At 43.5% G+C, this 22757-nt stretch overlaps 1 protein-coding gene across 5 annotated transcripts in view; it reads right to left on the bottom strand.

Moving 5' to 3' along the window:
• Window positions 1–22757, bottom strand: part of CHD6 (chromodomain helicase DNA binding protein 6) — a 148404-nt gene that overhangs the window by 115385 nt on the left and 10262 nt on the right. For 3 of the 5 annotated variants that reach the window (XM_047771070.1, XM_047771074.1, XM_047771072.1), the window contains exons 2-4: window positions 17600–18120; window positions 3389–3542; window positions 1605–1754 (exon numbers count right to left, since the gene is read on the bottom strand). In XM_047771070.1, coding sequence (XP_047627026.1) covers window positions 1605–1754; window positions 3389–3542; window positions 17600–18120 — 825 coding nt within the window. The remainder of the gene's footprint in view (window positions 1–1604; window positions 1755–3388; window positions 3543–17599; window positions 18121–22757) is intronic. The other 2 variants (XM_047771071.1, XM_047771073.1) reach the window with 1 other exon arrangement.

Raw genomic sequence — 22757 nt, 5'->3', positions numbered from 1 at the left:
TGATTGTTAAATTAGGGACCATGGCCCCTGCTTCTAGCTACTCCCCATGCAAACAGAGTGAAAGGACATGTGAAAATGCTTTAACCTGGCAGCAAGGTGGTTTACACAGATAGAGCATTATCAGCTCTGGAAAGCTACACTGGTGTCCAGGGGAAAGGACAGGTATTTGTGCTATTGCTACACTTGCAGAATGTGAATTCTGTCAAGTCAGCCACAGTAACCCCGTAACAGACAGCTTATGTCCCAGAAAGTGCAGCTGGCAATGAGGGCCCTCCAATGTGCACAGACTGCTTCTTCTTTTGCTTTTAATTTCTTCTCGGTAAGCTCCTTGGCACAGACTTCCTCCTTTTTAACATTTACTCCTCTTCCTTTCTAGCATCTGGGTACCAGGTCCTAATGCTGCCCTCTTCCCCACAATGGAAATTCCTAAACTGCATATACATGGGCAGCGTGCCATTGAAACCATTGATGTCCCCTGCCCCTCGTTCAATCCACAGTGTAAAGGCCAAGTACTTTAGCTGACACCCAAGGCCCTGCATAATTTAACTCTTCCTACCATTCCTCAAGTCAGACCCCAACTGAGCTCAGCAATTTGTCACACCACAACCTCCGGTACCACTCCAGCTATGGAGCTGTAGTTCGTGTCACAAAAGCCCCTCCTAAAACCCTGACCTTCCTTTCCTATCCACTCCTCCTCCTGTGCGGCCACTGTCTCCAGCACACACTCCCAAGAGTGCACTTACCACAATATCAGCCCAGCCATATGCCCCTTCTCCCAGACAAAACTCCCTGGAGGCAGGGACCATGTCTTGACACTCATCCTTGTATCCTAGGCTTCCTAGTGGATTCTCAATACACAGCTGTAACCAAGTCCAATTATAATTACTAGTTCATGTGATTCCATTCCATTTTGTTGAATAACTATTAACTAAGTATTAGACTTTTACATTCTAATGGGAAAAACAAACAAAATGAAATAAGAAATCAGAACACAATTCTAAGTTGTAGTAAGTGCTATGAAAGGAATACAGGAGTGAAATAAAGAATCATTAAGAGGAGGAGCAGGATCTACTTTGTCATAAAAAGCATGTGGATAAAGAGCATCCCAGGCAACAGGGACCATACAGGCAAAGGCGGTGGGTGGGAAAAGAATGGCTAATTCAAGGCATTAAAGGAGGCAAGTTATTTGGCTGTAGAGTAACAAGAGAGATGGTGAAACATCATTTATCTGAAAATTAATTTGGTGACTTATGGAGAATATGATAACAGAGGGTCCTGCTGGGCAGAGCAAGTGGCCTAAACTTTAGTGCAATAGGAAGCCACTTCAAGAATATAGCCAGCAATTAAAATGATCTAACTTATGCTCCAAAAAAAAGAGCCACAGGGAATTCCCTGGTTTCTCAGAGGGTTAAGGATCTGGCGTTGTCACTGCTGTGGCTCTGGTTACTGTAGTGGCACAGGTTCGATCCCTGGCTGGGGAACTTCAGCATGCCGCAAGTGTGGCCAAAAAAAAAAACAAATAAAAAAAGACCCACAGCACAACTCCATCGAGTAGTTAAAACAACTGTTCAGCTAAGGCCAGCAGTCCAACCTAAAGGCTGTACCTCCGCCTGCCAAGCCAGTGTGGAAGCTGAGAGGGCGGACGCGCGGCCGGCCCCGAGGACGGCGATGGTCTCCCCGTCATCATCCACCACTTTGAAGTCCAGGTCCTCGTTGTACTTTCTGCGCTTCACTTGCCGCCCCGAGCGTCGTTTCTGCAGGACAAACACACCCGCCAGAGAGACGCCCTGTGAGTCAGAGGGAAAAGCTTGTACAAGGATACCCTCACCGCCACTCACTCACACTCCAAGGAGCTCTCTCTAACCTGACAAGAATCTTCTCTAAACACAACTATTTTAAGAACTAGATTCACTCGAAATGGGACCCAGCCGAGGGAGGGGATCTGCGTCACCAGGACCCACTGAGAAGAAGGTATGGTCTCAGAAGCCAGAACAGCTAGAAGCTCTGAATTTTTGACAATGATTTAATAGTGTTTTTTGTTTGCCAAATCCACCATACTTAATATGTACTCTTAAACAAGTATATAGCACCAATTTTATTAGGACTTACTCTGAGAATCTCCTAACATCCTTTGAAATGCAAGGAAACATCCTAAGTGTGACAAAATAAGATTTGTGACTCATCCTTTAAGGACTCATCTATAATTAAGAAGCTTGTGACCTTTCAGAGATAACATTCCACAACAAAGCAACCTAGTGGCTTTCCTCATACAGAAATCACATGGTTCATCTCTATGTACACGTGCTATCCTAGCAGCAGAAATACTTCTAGAAACCATTCACCAGCTAGCTTACTCTTAAATCCTTAAACCTCAGAAAACAAAACTAAAAGCCAAACCTCACCTCCCTTACCATCTAAAGCTATTTCCTGGGCTTCTCTCTGTGCTCCCCTCATTTCTTCACTACGTCACCTCTACGGTGTTTACTTTTACATGGAGGGTCCACATTAAAAGCTCTCCCCCAAACCCACAAGCAGATTACCATGCTAGAAACACTTAAGCCCATGCCAATTCCCATCAGCCCGATGTACTTGCTCTTCTGCCAGTCAGGATACTTAAAAGCCACAAACCCAAGTTTACAGGCAGTGAAAGGGGGTCTCTGCTCTGACACCCCCAACAATACTACTTATTACTACAATGAAGTTCACCTAGAAATCTACGAGGGTCCAGATGAGTCTTAATACGCAGTTACTGGGTCTTATTCTAAATGGTCCCCTTGCAATAGCTCAGCCCAGATAAACTGCTGTGGATATCAGAGGAAAGAGCACTTTCAATATTAGAAGTCAAGTCCAACAGAGGTTGCCTCAACTCAGAAGATTCCTACTAACGTCATGAGCACACTGGTGTGTTTTTAGACATCTCGCTTAGGTGGGCAACTCCTTGCTTCCAAGTTTGGACAAAATTTCCTTACTATTTTAGCATGATGAACCCATCCCTAGCTTTTCCAGTATCTGGGATTATGAAAACGTTCTTGTGCAGACTGGCCCAGTACTCTGAGCCCTAAATACAGTACCTACATGGCAAAACAGGACCTCTGAGCCTTACCTAGCCTGGTTCACAATTCCACTTTCCACATTCACTCTCTCTGTGGCCTAATATCATATTGCTTTCCAAGGAGGACGAAAACACCGAGGATGTTTTAGCATAAGGATCAGGATGCTAGAGAAAATGCCTGTGGTCTTTTGGTGCTCACCCACTAACACAGTGACAGCCCAGCCCAGGTCTGTGTGCAGGGGATGCAGGCTACAGACACGAGAGGGGAGCAACAGGATCAGTGTCGGCAAGACCCCGCCCTGCAGCCCTAATGCCCCCCAGGGGTCCCGGGCACACCTGTACCTGGCTGTCTGCAGACTCAGTGGATTCCTCAGGACTCCGCAGGGATGGGTTCGGCAGGCCCTGATCCAGCTCTAAACTCTCCACTGTGGTTTCACTTTTCCTTTTTCCTTTCTTCTTTTTCTCCACAGGGGTTGGTCCTTGCTCCTTGCTACAAGGAGAAATTCAGAATTAAAACTGTTGGGCAGTTTTTAAAACTAAGATTTCTCATGTGATTTAATTTAGGAGAGCACACCCTGCAATTCATGGACCAGGACAGGTTTTAATGGAAAATCCAGAAGAGTTTGTTCCCAAAGGGGGAGGGAGCGGGATGGATTGGGAATTTGGGGTTAAGAGATGCAAACTATTGCCTTTGGAATGGATAAGCAATGAGATGTATAGCACTGGGAACTATATCTAGTCACTTATGATGGAGCAGGATAATGTGAGAAAAAGGAATGTATATATGTATGTGTGACTGGGTCACCTTGCTGTATGACAAAAAATTGACAGAACACTGTAAACCAGCTATAATGGAAAAAAAATAAAAATCATTAAAAAGTTGATTCTGACAACTGAAAAGAGGGAAAGGCCAAAAAAAGTTTTTTCCCATAAATACGGGAAGAACTATCTATATGAGTTGATCTAGAATTCACTTTTTTTTATACTATCATGACTACTATAGATATGATTAAAGTAAAATAAAATAACATGGACATCTCCAAAAACCTCAGTTTCATCTAAATGTCTTCTCTGGGAAGTTGAACTGCTTCACAGATACTCAGAATCATCCAATTCCAATCTCCTGGGAAGAGCCATCTCTCTAATCCATCATCTTCCTCCACTGAGTATGGTCTATGTATAAGATTTGGAGTGAGGACTAGGAATTCAAAAATGAAGACAACACTGCCCCAGCCCTTGAGGAGGTTACAAGGATAAAATTCCCACAGACCACCTAGAGCCGCAGCCATGGCAATAGATGGATGCCTCCTAAGAGAGGTGGAAATGGGCAAATTCGTCCGCCCTGCAAGCCCTGCTGAGATGGCAACATCTCCTTTAGTAAGCCCTTTCTGGCCCTCCTAGCTAATAAAATCTCTTTTCTACACTCCCAAGTACCTCAACTGTTCTTTGCTTAAGGTAGTCAAACTCTGATCTCTCACCAAAGTTAGTCATTAAAAGTGACACCACGCAGGAAATTACACAGTACCTGGGATCCTCTGCAGTCGCATGATAAACATTTGCTGAATGGATGACTATTTTATACTTGCCCCCTCGTTTTGACAACTGAATGAGCCGAAAAGCAAAGATGCTACATTCACAATGTGCACACACACACTCAGATTTTGGTTTCTAATACCGAAGTTCCTTATAAAAATAGCTGATTCCAAGATGGGGAAGTTATAAGCTCAGCCTGAAACACCTTGTTACATCAGAAGGTAAAGGGAGTGCTCAACAAAATGAAGGCAGCATGTCGAAAAGGCACAGGCATCAGAATGAAGAGCTCTCATTGGTCAAAACTGGGGCCATCTGAGCACCAAAGTAATTAAGGTCAGTAACGAATTATAAGCCACGGAAAACAAGAGGAATCCATACCAACGATAGATTACAGATAAATAATGAATAAATGAGGGAGAAAGGAAAGCTCGTGCTTGCTACAGAATCCAAATAGGAAATACAGAGGAAGTGGTAGAGTTGGAAGTCATTCTGTAACCACTGCAGCAAAGATAGATACAGTCCAGAATCATTAAGGAATGCTAAATCTAGGGAGAGAACAATTTGAAGGGGAACAGGATATTTGTCTGATCTTAAAGTATCTCTCCACAGACTGCTTGTAAGTTGCACACAAGCAAAAGCAGTAATGAGACAGTGGTTATATAAGTAAATGGCCTTGCTCTTAGGAAAGACACAGTGGAACATTTAGGGATAAAAAAAGGCATATTTGTGACTCATTTTCAAAGGTTGAGGAAAAAACATAAATACACATAAATATAAATTATTCTGATATATATCTATTCCATAACTGAAGTGAATACTGTGTGTGTTCAGCATCTTTTTGCTGATAACCAATACCATGATCCTTCAAGCCATGAGAGTCAGCAGAAGGTCAGGCTGCGCTACAGTATTCTAGTCTTTTTACCACTGAGATTGGTCCAGGGATGGACACACTGGCCCAGAGAAGTCAACTTGGGACTCCTTCCTTAAAATAAATAAATAAATACATACATAAATACATACATACATACATACATAAATAAAACACTGGGAGTTCTCACCCTGGTGCAGCGGAAATGAATCCGACTAGGAACCAAGAAGTTGCAGGTTTGATCCCTGACCTCACGCAGTGGGTTAAGGATCTGGTGTTGCCATGAGCTGTGGTGTAGGTCACAGACACAGCTCAGATCTGGCATTGCTAGTGGCGTAGGCTGGCAGCTGTAACTCCAACTGGACCCCTAGCCAGGAATCTCCACATGCTGCGAGTGTGGCCCTAAAAAGCAAAAAAAAAAAAAAAAAAGACTGATTTCTGGCAGAAGTGGGTGGGAAAGTGAATTGTTTTCCTCCTAGGTCATAAAGCCTCTAGGCTATGAACCTACAGTTGCAGGCAGGCACAGCTCAACCCTGAGAATGAAAGCAGGTGTCAAGGTTGGACCGGATGCCCAAAGAGGCACAGGAAGGCTGTGAGAGAGACCTCTGTGGAATCCTCAACTGTAGCTCCTGGTTCTAATTCCTTAAACAAGTGAATCCATTTGTTGCTGTTGTTTTTAACTTAATTCAAGTTGGGTTTATGACACTTGTAACCAAGAGAGTTCTAAATAACACAAATGCCTAACACGCTCACCATTTAATGGCACTTGAGGCTGGATCAAAGCAGTCTTATCTTTATAATTTTTGCTCTTCCAGCTTTCAGAGTTAGAACAAACTAATGTATAGGACAGAAAAAAAAAAAAAAAAACCAAACCCAAAAGAAACGAGATTTTAGAGGCTCAAAGTACCTATTTTTAGTAACAAAACACAACTTGCTTTTATAATAAAACATAGATCCATATATCCACTTTAAAGAAAGCATCTAAGATGTATTTAGGACATGCAGGACTCTTCCAACATATAAACCATACATACCATCCATGCAGGAAAACTGTCAGGTATAACCAACAAGAGGCCTCAGCCCCAAAGCGCTCTCTCCCCTTGTCTTCTACACAACTTCCTCAGCCAAGATTTTATACATCTTTACTTTCCGAAGTTTGTATTACGAAAGTAGGTAACTTTTTTGCTTTTTACATAGGAACTTACAGTACTAAGGTACTAAACTGAAAGACTTTCTCAAACTTTTCTCCCAGCTCTACTGCCAGCTGCCTCTGCTAGAATGGAGAGTTAGTTACTCAGAGCTTGCTTTGCGTGTGAGGAGAAAAGTCCCCGTCACAGCATGGTACTATTATGAGTCTTTTATTACTTTGCCCTCATGGATTCCAGGTATTGAAATCTTTTACCTACTGAACAAACTGAATTATTTCAAAATATCTTTTCATTTTAAAATTAAACCTTATAAAATGTCCATCAAAGTCTTAGCAGGAAACAATCAATTACTGCCACAGTGTATTGGCGTAATCCCCAAATTCAGAATGATTTAAAACGACTCCTGATGCCAATTACCGCCTTCGCAAACATTCACGCATCAAGGGAGCCCAGCCCGGGAACCACCAGCCACTTGGGGAACAACACTTCAGAATGGCTTCCAATCCAGGCCTTGCCACAGGATTCAATCCTCTTCCCCAAAGTACAATACTGAAAACATGGACGTTACTTCAGAGAGTTCATCTGCACAGTTAATCCAACTTTTACTTAATGCCCGTATTAGTTCAGCACAGAGAACTGAGTTGGAGATAGATGTTTAAAGATATTGATTAAAAGAAAACAATGAAAAACACCCAAAACTAATGGTTTTGGTGCAGATGTTGGCAAAATGTGAATCCTATCTCCCTATCTTCAGTCCCTTTAATCATCTCACTAGCAACATCAAAACAAAGATTATACAAGTTTATGATATTATCCTAGTAAATAAAAAAGAAAAATCAAACAAAAACATTACACACTGGGCATTGATCTGGAGAAAATCATGACTTGCAAAGATACATGCACCCCCATGTTCACTGTGGCACTATATACAAGAGCCAGGACATGGAAGCAACTCCTCCATCAACAGAGGAGTAGATTAAGAAGTTGTGGTACATATATACAATGGAATATTACTCAGCTATAAAAAATAATGAAATAATGGCATTTGCAGCAACATGGATGGACCTAGAAATTATCATGCTAAGTAAAGTTAATCAGACAGTGAGACACAGACATCATATGCTATCACTTACATGTGGAATCTAAAAAATGGATACAAATGAACTTATTTGCAGAAGAGAAACAGACTCACATACTTTGAAAAACTTATGATTACCAAAGGAGACAGGTTGAGGGGAGGGAAGGACTGGGGGTTTTAGATGTTCTAAAATTAGATTCTCTCTTTTTATTTGTTTCGGCCACCACATGGCATATGGAGTTTCCAGGCCAGGGATCAGATCTGAGCTGCAGCTGTGACCTAAGCCACAGCTATGGCAATGCCAGATGCTTAACCCACTGTGCCAGGCTAGAGATTGAACCTGCAATCCCAGGGCTCCTAAAATGACCCCAATCCTGTTGCAACACAGCAGGAACTCCTAAAATTAGGTTCTGATGATGGCTGAAAACTCTAAAAAAATTCACTGAATTAAAAAAATTTAAGGAGTTCCCGTCGTGGCACAACAGAAATGAATCTGACTAGGAACCATGAGGTTGTGGGTTTGATCCCTGGCTGTGCTCAGTGGGTTAAGGATCCGGTGTTGCCGTGAGCCATGGTGTAGGTCAAAGATGTGGCTCAGATCCCAAGTTGCTGTGGCTGTGGCACAGGCCAGAGGCTGTGGCTCCGATTAGACCCCTAGCCTGGGAGCCTCCATATGCTGCAGGTGCGGCCCTAAAAAGACAGAAAGACAAAAAATAAATAAATAAATAAACAATCAAAATATACATAAGAATTTTAAAAAGATGAAAAAGGGGAGTTTTAACAGATCTAGTAAAAGTGATAAAAAGCAAATGAAAATACATTTCTTAATGTAGAAGGGCTTCAAACCAAACATTCAAGCCATCCATCCTTACTTGCACCAAATCCCACTTTCTGGAGAGACTTGCTTTTTTTTTTCTTTTTAAGGCCAGATTTGCAGCATATGGAGGTTCCCAGGCTAGCGGTCAAACTGAAGCTGCAGCTGCCAGCCTACACCATAGCCACAGCAATGCCAGATCCCAGCTGCATCTGTGACCTATGCCACAGCTTGCAGCAACACCAGATCCTTAACTCACTGAGCAAGGCCAGGGATTGAACCTGCATCCTCATGAATACTAACTAATTGGGTTTGTAACCCACTGAACCTCAAAAGGAACTCCTGAAGAGATTTGCTTTTGATTGATATATCCCTAACTCCAAAAATGTTCATGCATCTAGTTCATTCTTTACCAAAATTAAGCAATAGTTACTCATCTTGATATGAAAATTGATGAATTTAGATCTTATATATCACCCCATTCCTTTCTCTACTCAATTTTTTTGATGAATTCCTTTAGTCTAGGTAATCACATTTTAAATTTTCGTTAGTTCTTTCTTGTTTTCTGATTATTCTTTTTTCATGATAACCCATTCTTCTTTGGCAGACACAGTATCTATCATCTTGAATCTGAGGACACTAACTTAAAATCTTTACAAGTTCTTTCCCTTGAATTGTTTCTTCTGAAGACAGTTATCCTGCTCATTCCTCTTCTTCCTACTTCCTTGCTGCTTTTCCACTATGGTCTTGGGATCTTTGGTGAACTACTCCTATTTAAAATGAATGAGGTTGGTAATACACGTGGCTAGTGAGGCTCTTTCTCCAACAAGCCTCACCCCTGAATGGGAGGCCTGGCCTGGGACTCTGCACACCCAAGTGGCTACCCCTCTCTCCCCGTATTAGGGGTAGGGGCAGGGAAAGGCAGAGAAGCTCGGGCTCCTATGCCCGCTTCTTGTGGATGTTCAGTCTCCACTTGGAGCCTAGACCCTCCCCCAGAGCAAACTGCTCAAAATCTTTAGAGTAACTGCCTCACTTTAGCCTGGAGCTTACAAACCATGCAGCCACTCTGCAAACAACCCCTAGGAGAGCCACCTCCACTTCTGGCCTGCCTCCCCATCCCTTCTCCAGGGTGGCCTGGGCCACTGTGAGGAGGAAGCTCCTGCATGTGCTCTGGGCTGGGATTCCCTCCACAGTACCTGTCCATGAGTATGATATCACAGGCCTCCCTCATCCAGAAACTCATAACACTTCTCATCTTTAAAGAATGTATTGGGAGTTCCTGTTGTGGCTCAGAGTAACAAACCCAACTAGTACCCATAAGGATATAGGTTTGATCTCTGGCCTTGCTCATTGGGTTAAGGATAGGGCATTGCCCTGAGCTGTGGTGTAGGTTGCAGATTCAGCTCAGATCTGGTTTTGCTGTGGTGTAGGCCAGCAACTACAGCTTCAATTCGACACTTAGCCTGGGAACTTCCATATACCACACATGCAGCCCTTAAAAAAGAAAAAAAAAAAAAAAAGAGTTCCCATCATGGCGCAGCGGAAACGAATCTGAGTAGGAACCATGAGGTTGCAGGTTTGATCCCTGGCCTTGCTTGGTGGGTTAAGGAACCGGCGTTGCGTGAGCTGTGGTATAGGTCGCAGACGCGGCTAGGACCCCATGTTGCTGTGGCTGTGGCATAGGCCGGCAGCTATGGCTCCAATTAGACTCCTAGCTTGGGAACCTTCATGTGCCGCGGGTGCGGCCCTGAAAAGACAAAACAAACAAACAAAAAGAAGGTATTCCCTTCTATTTGTCCTGCCATTTCATTAAAGATCTGGGGAAGAAGAATAAAAGTATGCTCTATCGACATCTTAAAACTGGAAATCCCCCAAAGAACATTTATTTAAGTATCTTTTTGCTTTAAGTCTTTTCTCATCTATTAATTCTTTTAATAACTGCCTTAACACTCACCTCTTTCAAGGGACTCCCTAGATTAGAACTGAAATACTGTGAATCCTCTAAATTCTTTCATCTATTTTGCATACAGTTTTACTAAGTCCTTTCATTTGTTTTTATTTTTCCCTGTTTTTGGAACACCTGCAAGGCTGCTTGTCTAACTTGTGAAAGTCCCTCAGTGACAAGGCTCATGGATGAGCCTTAGGTGACACCTTCCTACCTCCATTATCCCACTGCCCACAGAAGTACTCATAACAAAGCAAGGCACACAGGAAGCAGTAACTACGAACCAGACAAATAAATGAGCAGGTATTCATCAAGCATTGCTGTTTAACTACTTCCTTACAGGTTAAGTTAAGGTCCACGATCCATGAGCCCCAAATTTAGAAAGCCCTGTGAATTAGAGTAAGCCCTCCAGGAGCTCTTAGAAATATAGGACAAGAGACTTAGTCCAAAGCTTCAGAGGTGGGTCTTTGACGTTATCACTTAGATTTCCTCCCTACTTAACATAAAGCCCACGTGGGTCCCAAGCAGAGGGTCTCTACTCAGAACTCATGAGTTGTCTTTATATTCATCTTCTTTCTTCTAATAAATGATCAGAAAGTAAAAGCAAGTCTCCAAGCAGAAATAATTCGGTCAATGGACACTCCTGAGCCTAAACCCAGCCTCAATAAAGATCTGCACCCTAAACAAAGGCAGGCAACTGACCTCCAAACACTGACGCAGAGCTGAGCTGGTTGCCTTTTATTATCCCTCCTGCATCACAGTAATCAGGTGACTCACAGCACAAACAGTTATATAATCAGAAGGTCTGGAGCTTAACTTTTTTCTTTTCTTTTTTTTTTTGTCTTTTTGCTATTTCTTGGGCTGCATCCGCGGCATATGGAGGTTCCCAGGCTAGGGGTCGAATTGGAGCTGTAGCCGCCAGCCTATGCCAGAGCCACAGCAATGCAGGATCCGAGCCGCGTCTGCGATCTACACCATAGCTCACGGCAACGCCAGATCCTTAACCCACTGAGCAAGGCCAGGGATCGAACCCGCAACCTCATGGTTCTTAGTCAGATTCGTTAACCACTCAGCCACAATAGGAACTCCCTGGAGCTTAACTTTCTAGAAGTTACCATGAAAGAAAAAACATCAGAAAATGTAAAACCTTCTCCCAGGATATTACCAAGCTTATTAGATTCAGGAGAAAAATCTGCTCTGAGGTGACAAACCCAAACAAATGGGGGTAAAAAGCTGCAGCACAGAAACTGGGGCTAACCTTACAATTAATTTCTTTTCCTCTTTTGGGTTCTTCATACCTAAGCAGATGCTGACTATAAAAACATAAATATGCTCCATTTTCCCAGTGATCTCTCACCTATTTCTCAAGGAAAGTCTAGAAATCAGCTATACTCTATTTGGCCAGCTTTTGGACTACAGTTCCCTGGGCTCCATCCCAGACCTAAGAAATCCTTCTCTCTGGGGATGTGGTCAGGGGCTCAACTTCTCTAACACGCTGTCCAGGTAATTCCTCAGGCACAGCCAAGTTCAAGAAGCAGAGATCCAGGCAGTCAGCCCTCGACTTAGGCTAGCATGCTGATTAATTTCTTCACATTTGAGAGCAAATATAAACTGTTCTGGTATGTGTGGAAATTCTAAAACTTATGCTCTGCCCTCAACAACAACATGAACACCAACACTCAAGACCCTGCCTTGAGTCAGGGTCCAGCTCCAGCTCAGTCAAAATGCTTGGCGCCCAGTTTGAGAAAAGGCAACCCAAAAGGCCATTAACCCACCCCTCAGATGCTCCCTGGATATGGAGTAAGGGCACCTGATGGCCTCATACACCTGGAGTGGCTTGTCTTTCCTGCTCACCAAGCCATGCTTTAATGCCATGAAGCTGACTTCTACCGAAGGCTAGTTCAAGAAAGAAATACAAAATTCACAAGCACAGAGAAGCATCTGAACTTTCTTTCTCAACTGGTAAAAGGTTGGGCTCCCTGAGGAACTTACCCAGTGCCTTTCTAACACCAAAGCATTTCCCCAAAGTCCTTATCAGCATTACATGACCCTCCATATCTGGCACCTGCCAACCTCTCTGAAACCCTCGCTGCAGCTACGTGCACTGCAGGTGTCCACGTATGTAAAGGTCTGTACATGTCTGCACATCTGTGCATGTCTTACTGCCAGCGGCCCCGTCCTCGTTGGGAAAAAGTACTATAATTAAAAAACAATTAAAGCAAATAAACTATGCTAAGTAAAATTTAAATTTCAGAGTCAGGGAAATGACAGCCTAACTTGGGTTCCTGGAGAAGTCTTCTTGCTTAAGTTTTATAATAATAAAGGAGTGAACTAATGAACTCACACTTCTAGAGTTCCCGTTGTGGCTCCATTAGGATGCAGGTTCGATCCCTAGCCTAGCTCAGTGGGTTAAGGATCTGGCGCAGCCATGAGCTATGGTGTAGGTCGCAGGCACAGCTCAGATCCTGTGTTGCTATGGCTGTGGTGTAGGCCAGCAGATACAGCTCAGATTAGACCCCTACCCTGGGAACCTCCATATGCCAAGGGAGTGGCCATAAAAAGACAAAAAAAAAATAAATAAACTCATAGTCCAAGACAGTCTGGAGGGAAAGGAAGAGAGGGTAGTTTTGCTTTGTTTTTTTTTTTTAAAGGCCTTCTCCTAATTGGGTGTTTTGAATTTTTATCCCCTAAGCAGTAAGCAACTATTTGTCACTATTAATATCATCCTTGAAAAGGAAAAGTTGCTAGACTCTGTCACATGCTTAGAAGGGGAAATTGTGTTCAATTAGCTATCTGCTGTCTCAAACGCAAAGAGCAACGGCATAGGAAAAAGTTGGGGCGGACTTAGTCCCTGTGAAGATACTACGGAGTATATAAACTGAAATTCTTTAGAAGAGAGGCTGTTTCCTAAAAATAAAATGCCAATTTCTCTGACATTGGAATCTACCCCACCGTTTTTCATTCCTGACCTTCCCCAACAAGGTATAAAGAAGTATTAAGCTGTGGGAAGAAAAACTGGGTTTTACAGTCAGGTGAGCCTGGAGTCAGATCCTGACAGTGCTGTTCATTGGCTTAGTGCCTTGAACAAGTTACCTTGAAGATTTCATTAATTTAATTTTATAAAAATAAAATATTTAATTAAAACTACCTGTTATTTAACAGTAAGAGTTATTTGTGTGTTTCAGGTTTGTTTTTTTTGTTTTTTTTTTTGTCTTTTTTGTCTTTTTAGGGCTGCACCCGCAGCATATGGAGGTTCCCAGGCTAGGGGTCCGTTCGGCGCTGTTGCTACCGGGCTATGCCACAGCCACAGCAATGAAGGATCTGAGCCGTGTCTGCGACCTATACCACAGCTCATGGCAATGTCAGATCCTTAACCCACTGAGTGAGGCCAGGGATCGAACCCGAAACCTCATGGTTCCTAGTCAGATTCGTTTCTGCTGCGCCACGACAGGAACTCCGAATAAGAGTTATTTATATGATCCCTGATATAGGCCTTGTTTTCAGGAAGAAGAGCGCTATCCATTTGTTCTAGGAAAACAAACAATATATATAAAATTTTTTAACATAATATATAAATTACAGACACACCCACATCCACCTTTTCTATGTGTCAAATGACCTGACAAAGCTCTCTGGTGACCAGCCGCCAGGGACAAAAAAGACACAAGCACGGTGGTCCTGACCTCAGGCACTAACGTTTGTGAGGAGACAGGTCATATGCAGTTGATGACGGAGAGTAGCCTAGGTTAACACGGCCAAGGCTGGGCATCGGGAGGTCTGCGTTTATGACGCACCCTGTAAACAAGTCACTTCTTGTTCCCTCTGCCTGTTGTCAGAGACCAGAGGGAGGGAGAGGTCAGACCCCAGAGGGTTGGAATAACAGAAAAAGAAGTCTGGATTTTGTCCTGGAGCAGCAGGAACAATCAGAAATGTCTAAGCAGGTACGAAGCATTGGAAGGAATCCCATTTTCCTGGCCCCCATTTTTCTTCAGGTTTCCCTACTCCCAAGGACGGAACACTGATAGGAACGTATTTTTGTCCCCCCCCCCCCCTTTTTTTTTTAAAACCACCTCTCACTTCTCTGACTGGGGACCTACAGGACTGGTGAGACTGGGAAAAGGAATGAAGCGTCCAGGGCCCAGAGTCCTCTTTCTGCTTCAGAGTCATGCCTGCAGTTCTGGTGGATAAGCTCAACTGATGGAGTAACAGGAGGCCCAATTCTGGCCACAAGCCAGCCAAAGTTCTTTCAATCCAATCTATCAGTAATAAAGCTAGAAACTGCATCCTGTCTCTGACGGCTACTTCCCAGCTGATCTGCGATGGAGAGGGAGGAAGAGTGGATGTGACTGACTACCACCAGCTACAAACATCAATAAGATAAGAACAGGGCTTCACAAAGATTAGCCAGGTGGCAGAGCTGGCAAGATGGACTGAGGCAGGAAAAGACCAGGAGCCTTTAAATCAGCTGTGAAGCATCTCCAATAATCCAAACATCCCAAGAGTCATCTGTAACCATGAAGTGTTATCCAGAAGCTAATCGATAAAGGCACAAATCAAAACATGTACTTAAGCCAATCTGCAAGAAGTAAATCAAAGGGCACAAAAAACAAGATCTAATTACCAACATATTTTTTAATCAATTAATGTCCTTTCAGAACTAGAACTCCTTCTGCTGACCACTGAAATTACAAATTAGAGGAGCCAGAGCAATTTTATGAACATGTAAAGGTAAGAAATGAAAGGCTCACCAGTCCAGAACTCCCTCTGGGCTACACAGAAAAATTCCATGATGTTAACAAGTCAATCTTACAGACCCCCCAAATCAAGGGAAGTTGAAAGTTTTGTATCCATATTTCCAAAGAGATAGCAGGTCCCATCTGTCAGTATTCTTTCAGAGGGTGTCTCCTGGATTTGTAAACCTCAGCAAGTTCTGACATCTCCTATCTAAGTTAAACAGACTTAGAAGCACTTTTCCAACTCACTTCTATTTCACACGGCCTATTTAGATCACAGTCCATTCCCTTAACATTGCTACCTTGTTTGGTGAACTGCCTCCTCAGTGCCTCCAGATGGAATCTACTGCAATGTCTGTACACCCATCGTCTTGTTTCATATCCCAAAGTAAATATGAATTCCTTCAAGAAGTTGATGAAATTGTAAGCATCAGAGACCCGTGGCTAAAGTAAGTCCACATACCTATGACTTTTTACTGCCTTCTATACACACAGAAACTTCTTATTAGAGCTGTCAGACCCTCCCCAACTGCACTCATTCTAAAACACCATTCTTTATGTATTTGTTTATTTTTTTTTTGGCCACTTTTTAGGGCTGCACCCATGGCTTATGGAAGTTCCAAGGCTAGGGGTTGCATTGGAGCTACAGCTGCCAGCCTAAACCACCACCACAGCAATGCAGGATCCGAGCTGTGTCTTCGACCTACACAGCTCACAGGAATGCCGGATCCTTAACCCACTGAGCAAGGCCAGGGATCGAACGAACCCGCATCCTCTTGGATACTAGTCAGGTACATTACCACTGAGCCATGACAGGAACTCCTAAAACACCATTCTTGAGGTTCCTTCTTTTTTTTCCTGTAATAACTGAAATAAGTCACTCCACCATTTCATGCTCAGTTCTCCCTTTTCACACATAACTGCTCCCTGAAGAACCACTTCAGCTTCTCCAAAGTAATTTGGAGCTGAAAGCTGCTGGCGGAAGAAAGAAACTCTACTCTGCTACCAGCCCCCTCAGAGAGATGAGCGTGTGTACACTGGTTTCATTGAAAAACAGCCCGTGAGCTGCTCATTAGTCAGAACTCTGGATTTTACCTACTTCTCTTGACCTTCTGGGGAGGTTATTTTATGTCCACCCTCTGTGAACTACATTCCTGGGATCTCACCCAAACCTCTAATCCAAGGTAAAAAGTTTTAACTTGGATTAGAAAATTATCCATCTGGTCCCAACAAACTGTCCTTCTGAAAATGAACTGAACCATAAAATAAATTTGGAGTTGTGGCACACACCACCTAAAATGCTTTCTCTCTTTTTTTAAAAAATTATTTATTTCTTCCACCTTCCTGAAGGAGGACATAGAATTCACCCCGCCTATTCCTTTCTTCTTTTTTTGCCATGTCTGTGGCATGCAGAAAGTTCCCAGGCCAGGGATCAAACCCACACAACAGCAGCGACAATGCCAAGCCCTTAACTCCTGGGCCACCAGGGAACTCCCTAAAATGCTTTCACTCTTTAAAACTGACTTCCTCTATGCCTGACCCTGCACAGGTCTGCAGCCCCGTTACTCTGTTTCGTTAGCATGCCCAGCAATCTCTGCATCTTTATGGGTGCTCCTGGCCTATACTCTGCCTCTGCACTCAAATTTTAGAAACTTAAATTCCTCTTAAATATATAGAGGTCATATATATATGTATGTGTGTGTATATATATATATATATATATATATATATATATTTCGTATGTCCTCAAAAAGTTGAAATACAATGTTCTGCATGAAGAATTCAGAAAGAGACAAAATGAAGAACACTACATTTGCATACAAAAAAACAAATACTGAATTCTCTGAATAAAGAGTAGGTTTGCATCCTGATAGGCTCTCTAGCCAAGGCCCCCCAACACATCTGCCCCCGTGCCCTCTGCTTTCTCTACCAGTCACTCTGGTCTCACTGACTCACCATTTCCTGAGCACTTGCTGATGTGCTGGGCATCGGGTTAGATACCAAAGGAGAGAAACAGACCAAGAACGGGCTGCATTAGCGAGTGCGGACCCTAGGGAAGCTGGCAGCCCTTTTCTGTCTGGAACTCTGCATGTGCTCTCGGCTCTCCCAAACCCCAGCACCGACCCCAGGACAGAGCACCTTTCTCCTCTGACAGTCTACACTGCTGCTGTTTCCCAATCACAGCCGTGACGTCCCTTTCCTCCTTACAACCTGTGTGAGCTAACACTTTAATTCCTCTTAATCCAAAGGGGATAACAACAAGTTGCAGGCACAGTATTAATTAAGGCTATCTTTCTCACACCAGGTGACAAAGTGGTTTATCTTGGCTGAGAGTGGTGAAGTGACGTTCAGGAGCTGGAGCAAGGCCAAGGCCAGCCGCCCTCTGGAGGCAGAGCCCCGGGCTTGGGGTGGGAAGAAAGGGACGCACCTGGCCTTCCTGGACTTCGTCCGGACTGCAGAGTCTGTGCTGCTCCTCTTCTCTTTGGCCTCCTTGGTGCCCGAGGCCTCCCGGGGCTTCCGTGCCTTCTTGACCCCGTCCTTCTGCTTGGGCTCCTTGGGCTCCTTGGGCCTCCTGGGCTCCTTGGCCTTCCTGGGCTCCTTTGGCTCTCTAGGTTCTCGCTTCCTCTTTGGCTTGGGCTCCCTGTCCTTGCTTCCCTTTGCCGCCCCCTCTTGCTCTCCTGGATCCTTTTTCTTCCGTTTCTTCTTCACGCCAGTGCCACCTCCTCCACTGTCCTCCAACCCGTTATGGGACGTCGTTTTCCTGGGGAAAAGGGCCTCAGTATCCTCTGCAGCAGCGTACAGGTCCTTCTGGGGCAGACAGTGACTGGCCACATCTTCGATTTTCTCCTCCTGATCAGTGCTGTGGTCACACGGGGAGGGGGATTTGTAGTCAAAAGTGACAGAGGCATCAGACATTGGGGAGTGACTCAGAACTTTTACATGTGACAACTGTAAAAGAGAGAGAGACAGGCACGTTACTCTTCCGCTGCATGCTTCACGCAAACAATGACATTAACTTAGAATGCACGGATTTGTTCAACATTTCCTGAGCACCTGCAATGTGGCTCTTCCTCCTGGGCGAGGCCATGGGCGTAGGGTGGCAAAAAGGACACACTTGATTTATGTTTGCCTTTGCCCTTGTGGAGCAGGGCCCTTGCGGACCAACTGGTTGTGAGTATGTTATACAGGAAATTTGTATGTAAAAACCTGGAGGATTTCCATATCATGTGCAGAAATATGAAACACCTTTTAAAGCTCTGTGTCTAGAACTGGCAACAGCAGTCCCCCACAAAATACTTTCAGAGGCCACTAACAGACACAAATCCTAGGCACACTGTTCTGACCCGGAATGGCATTTCTCATGCTGATACAAAAACATTACTGTTCCAGTCTGCTCACGAATAAAGGTGATGTCACCAGGGTGATAAGGATGCAGGGTCAGGCTCAATGTGCTGCTTCATCTCCCCAAATCTTCACTCTCACACATCATCAAGCAGCAGCAACACTCAGCTGGTTTGATTTTTAACAAGAACATCTGGACAATTAGAAAACGCTTTTATTTTTAACTAAAAAACGGGATTCTTCTACACGATCATCTAACTTTGTACCAGATTCAGCACCAGATAACCTTGCAAAAACCAACTAACTTGCAAAAACCAACTAACTTGCAAAAACCAACTGACATACAGGAGGACGCTTTCCTGTGACAGATGCTTTTGCAAAGTACCACAGGTGCTGAAGGCAACCCTAACAAGGACATCTCAAAGCTGTTTTAGAGCACCATCAAGTAAAGGTACAGCCTCCCAGTATGACCACTTTTAAGGAAACATCCCCCCCGAAGCATAAGTTGTATCTCATACTTTCAGGTCTGGTGTCACAAAGGACAGTAATCACTTCATAACCAAGTTAAGGCTGCCAGTAACCTGATAATGACGTGGGTACTAGTTTCAGGGAATAAAGAAATAACTTAAGGAGAGCCTAGAAGAGACAAGCAGGCTTTCCAGGAAGATGGTACAATCACTTTTGGATGATAGCTTAGGTAGGATCAGCCCTATCTGTCAGCAGCCTGCTCCTCTACCAAGAGGCCTGGCATGTGCTGAGGGGCACAGACAATGGCCAGGTGGTATGGTTCCCCTCTGGTGTTCTAGTTAGCCAACCTCTGCTCAGACTTCCTGGCCCGCCCTGGGAGTGACGGAGAGAGCAAAATTCAGCTGCGTAGTTCCCTTCTGTTTTCCCCAGTTCCCTTTCCCAGTCAGATACTCCCAAACATAACATTGAGAATCCCAGGAGAAAAAGATGAAAGAAAAGGAAGATTCATTTGGATTTTTAATCATAAATAAAGTCCAGCCTCATGAACAAGCCTAAATTCAGAGGGAACTGGTCATTCTGGCAGGACTCACTACTTGGGGGAAGAGAAAAAAAATCAGTTTGACTACCTCATTGCTGATTGAGTACTTGAGATGGCTTAGGAAAAAGAGGAGGTAAGTTAACTTAGAACAAATTTAAATCAATGAAATACAAGAAAATGGTTAAGGTGGTAAATTTTGTATTATGCGTTTTCTACCACAATAAAGAGATAAAAGAAAAGAAAAGGCAACAAGAAACCCACTAGTACTTAACAGGTATCCAGCTAAAGCTCAGATCCCGTGAGCACATAACCATCCTTGGGACAGGATTTAACTCTGTGCCAGGGATACTTAGCCCTCAGAGAACAACTTTTTGCTTAGCATGCAAGGATGAACACCCTGAAAAAGCAAGAGACACAGGTTTATTTATTAAAGAGGTTTTACAAGACAACACACTGAAGACCTAATTCCACCAGGGCCGCTCTCTGTAGGTGAAGGCAAGACCCTCTCTTCAACTTATACCTCATGTCAAAGTCTTTGCTCTGAAGGACAGGGCTCTCCAAAAAGCTGAGCAGGTAACTCAAGTAGGTGCTGGTAACTGGAGAGTCAATCATTAGGCAATACAATAACAGCAGCTAACAGTTAGAGGAACACATCAAATGGAGGTACAGGGAATTATGCCAGGCATGTTGCATGACAGCCATAACCTTTTCAACAATCCTGCAAGCTTAGAGCAATGATGCCTGTTCTGCATATGGAGAAATGGAAGACTACGGATGTTAAGTGACATGCCCAAGGCCACATAACTAGTGAGCAGAGGAACCCGGATCTGAACCCTCTGGCCCCAGAGCTAAGGCAGCATTTTATGACATCTCAGGGAACCATGCCACCAGACCAGCATGATTACACTTGGTTAGAAACACTAAATGTGATGGCACACACAAAGGCTTTCAGAAAAGGTCAGGTAGCTCTTCATAAAGCTAAACATACAATCCCCTGATGTCCCAGTTATTCAATTCTCAAGAATCCTAGATAGTTGTCTAAATCAATGAAATACATGAAAATGGTATTCATGTATTTTACAGAACCTCTCATTTTACACACAAAATAATCTGTTCAGAGATTTAGGGGTTTATAGAGAGAAAGCAATTTGTCCAGATACTTTTCCAGGGAGAAGGGAAACCCAAGAAAAGCAGCACCTTCAGACAGTGCTGAAAAGGGGCAAGTAACCAAAAATATAAAATTATAATCAAGGAAGTCAATAATTCACCACAAATGTTTTTACTTTTAAGGTACATTGTTAGGAGCTTGGAAAAGATATCTGCAGAAGATTAAAAATACAAGACAAAAAATATTTTTTCTATGTGTCTCAAGGTCAACTGAAGGAAAAGGCAAAGAGTCTAAATAAAGTCTTTGTTTCAGCCTCTTCCAAGAAGAATATTAAATTATGCTTTGAAAATGGCCCTAAATAGTCTACAGATGATGGACCCTGGTCACAACATTTTACATTAAAACACGGACAATTTAAATTCAGACAAGCATCCAAGAACAGAAGGAGAGAGACATGCAACAATGTTAACTCATAAGTGGCACTGTCAGTAATAAAACACATTTCTGTGATTGAAAATTATCAATCTAGAAGTTCCCGTCGTGGTTCAGTGGAAATGAATCTGACTAGCATCTGTGAGGACGCAGGTTTGATTCCTGGCCTCACTCAGTGGGTTAAGGATCAAGCACCGCCATGAGCTCTGGTGTAGGTCGCAGATGTGGCTCAGATCTGGCGTTGCTGTGGCTGTGGTGTAGGCTGGCAGCTACAGCTTCGATGTGACCCCAGCCTGGGAACCTCCATATGCCATGGGTGTGGCCCTAAAAAAAAGACAAAAATAAAATAAAATACAACAAAATGAAATTATCAATCTGCAATATTCATAGAAAAGACACTTAAAGATCTGAATCTAAATAAACAGATTCCAGGTCAGTTGTAAAGGATTTAGGAACTAACAGAAAGATCACGTCCTAGGTCATCAACTCCCAAACAGAGGTCCAAGGACAAACTTGTATTATCCCCCTAAGAATCACTCAAGTACTTAAAAGTCAAAATAGACTTAAGCAAATCAAAGCTACAAAATGGAAAGATGTTGAAAAAATTATGCTAAGTGAGAGAAGCCAGGCACAAAAGACCACTTAATGTATAATTCCATTTATACGAAATGCCAAAAAACAGGCAAATCCATAGAGACAGAAGTAGGGTAGTGGTTGCCAGGGGCTGAAGGAAAAAACATAGTATCTGAAGATAGGCATAAGCCTCCTTTTGAGGGTGACAAAAATGTTCTAGAATCAGACAGAGGTAATCTTTACATAATCTTGTGAGTAAACTAAAATGACTAAATGGCATGCTTTACAAATGTGGATGTAGAGCTGCCCTTGGGGCTCAACAGGTTAAGGACCCGACATTGTCTAACTGAGGATGCAGTTTAATCCCTGGCCTCATTCAGTGGGTTAAGAATCCAGTGTTGCTGCAAGCTTCAGTGTAGGTTGCAGATGTGGCTCCAATCCAGTGTTACTGTGGCTGTGGCTTAGGCCTGCAGCTGAAGCTCCAATTCAACACCTAGCCTGGGAACTTCCATATGCTGCAGGTGTGGCCACTTAAAAAAAAAAAAAAAGTTAACTTTACAGAATGTGAATTACATCTCAATTTTTAAAAATTCAACTTAAGAATGTACTGAAAAGGATCATCTCATATGTTGCTGGCAGGAACGTCAATTTTTAAAAGTTTTTTTGGGAATTCCTGTTGTGGCTCAGTGGAAACGAACCCGACTAGTGTCCATGAGGATGCAGGTTCAATCCCTGGCCCCACTGGGAGGGTTAAAGGTCGGGCGTTACCGTGAGCTATGGTATAGGCTGCCGTGCAGCTTGGACCCCATGTTGCTGTGGCTCTGACGTAGGCTGGCAGCTGCAGCTTGAATTTGACCCCGTCTGGGAACTTTCTGCGGCCCTAAAAACAACAACAACAAAAAATATTTTTGCAGGGAAGCACAGCAATAATACTAAAATTTAAATTTAGCATACATTTTTTTCTTTTGCTTTTTTAGGGCCACACCCACAGCATATGGAAATTCCCAGGCTAGGGGTCAAATTGGAGCTGCAGCTGTAGGCCTGCGCCACAGCCACAGCCACCACGCACAGGATCTGACCCATGTTTGTGACCTACACCACAGCTCATGGCAATGGCAGATCACT

This window comes from Phacochoerus africanus, chromosome 3, assembly GCF_016906955.1.
Source record: "Phacochoerus africanus isolate WHEZ1 chromosome 3, ROS_Pafr_v1, whole genome shotgun sequence".
Classification (NCBI taxonomy): domain Eukaryota; kingdom Metazoa; phylum Chordata; class Mammalia; order Artiodactyla; family Suidae; genus Phacochoerus; species Phacochoerus africanus.
This window is presented reverse-complemented; position numbering and strand designations above follow the sequence as displayed.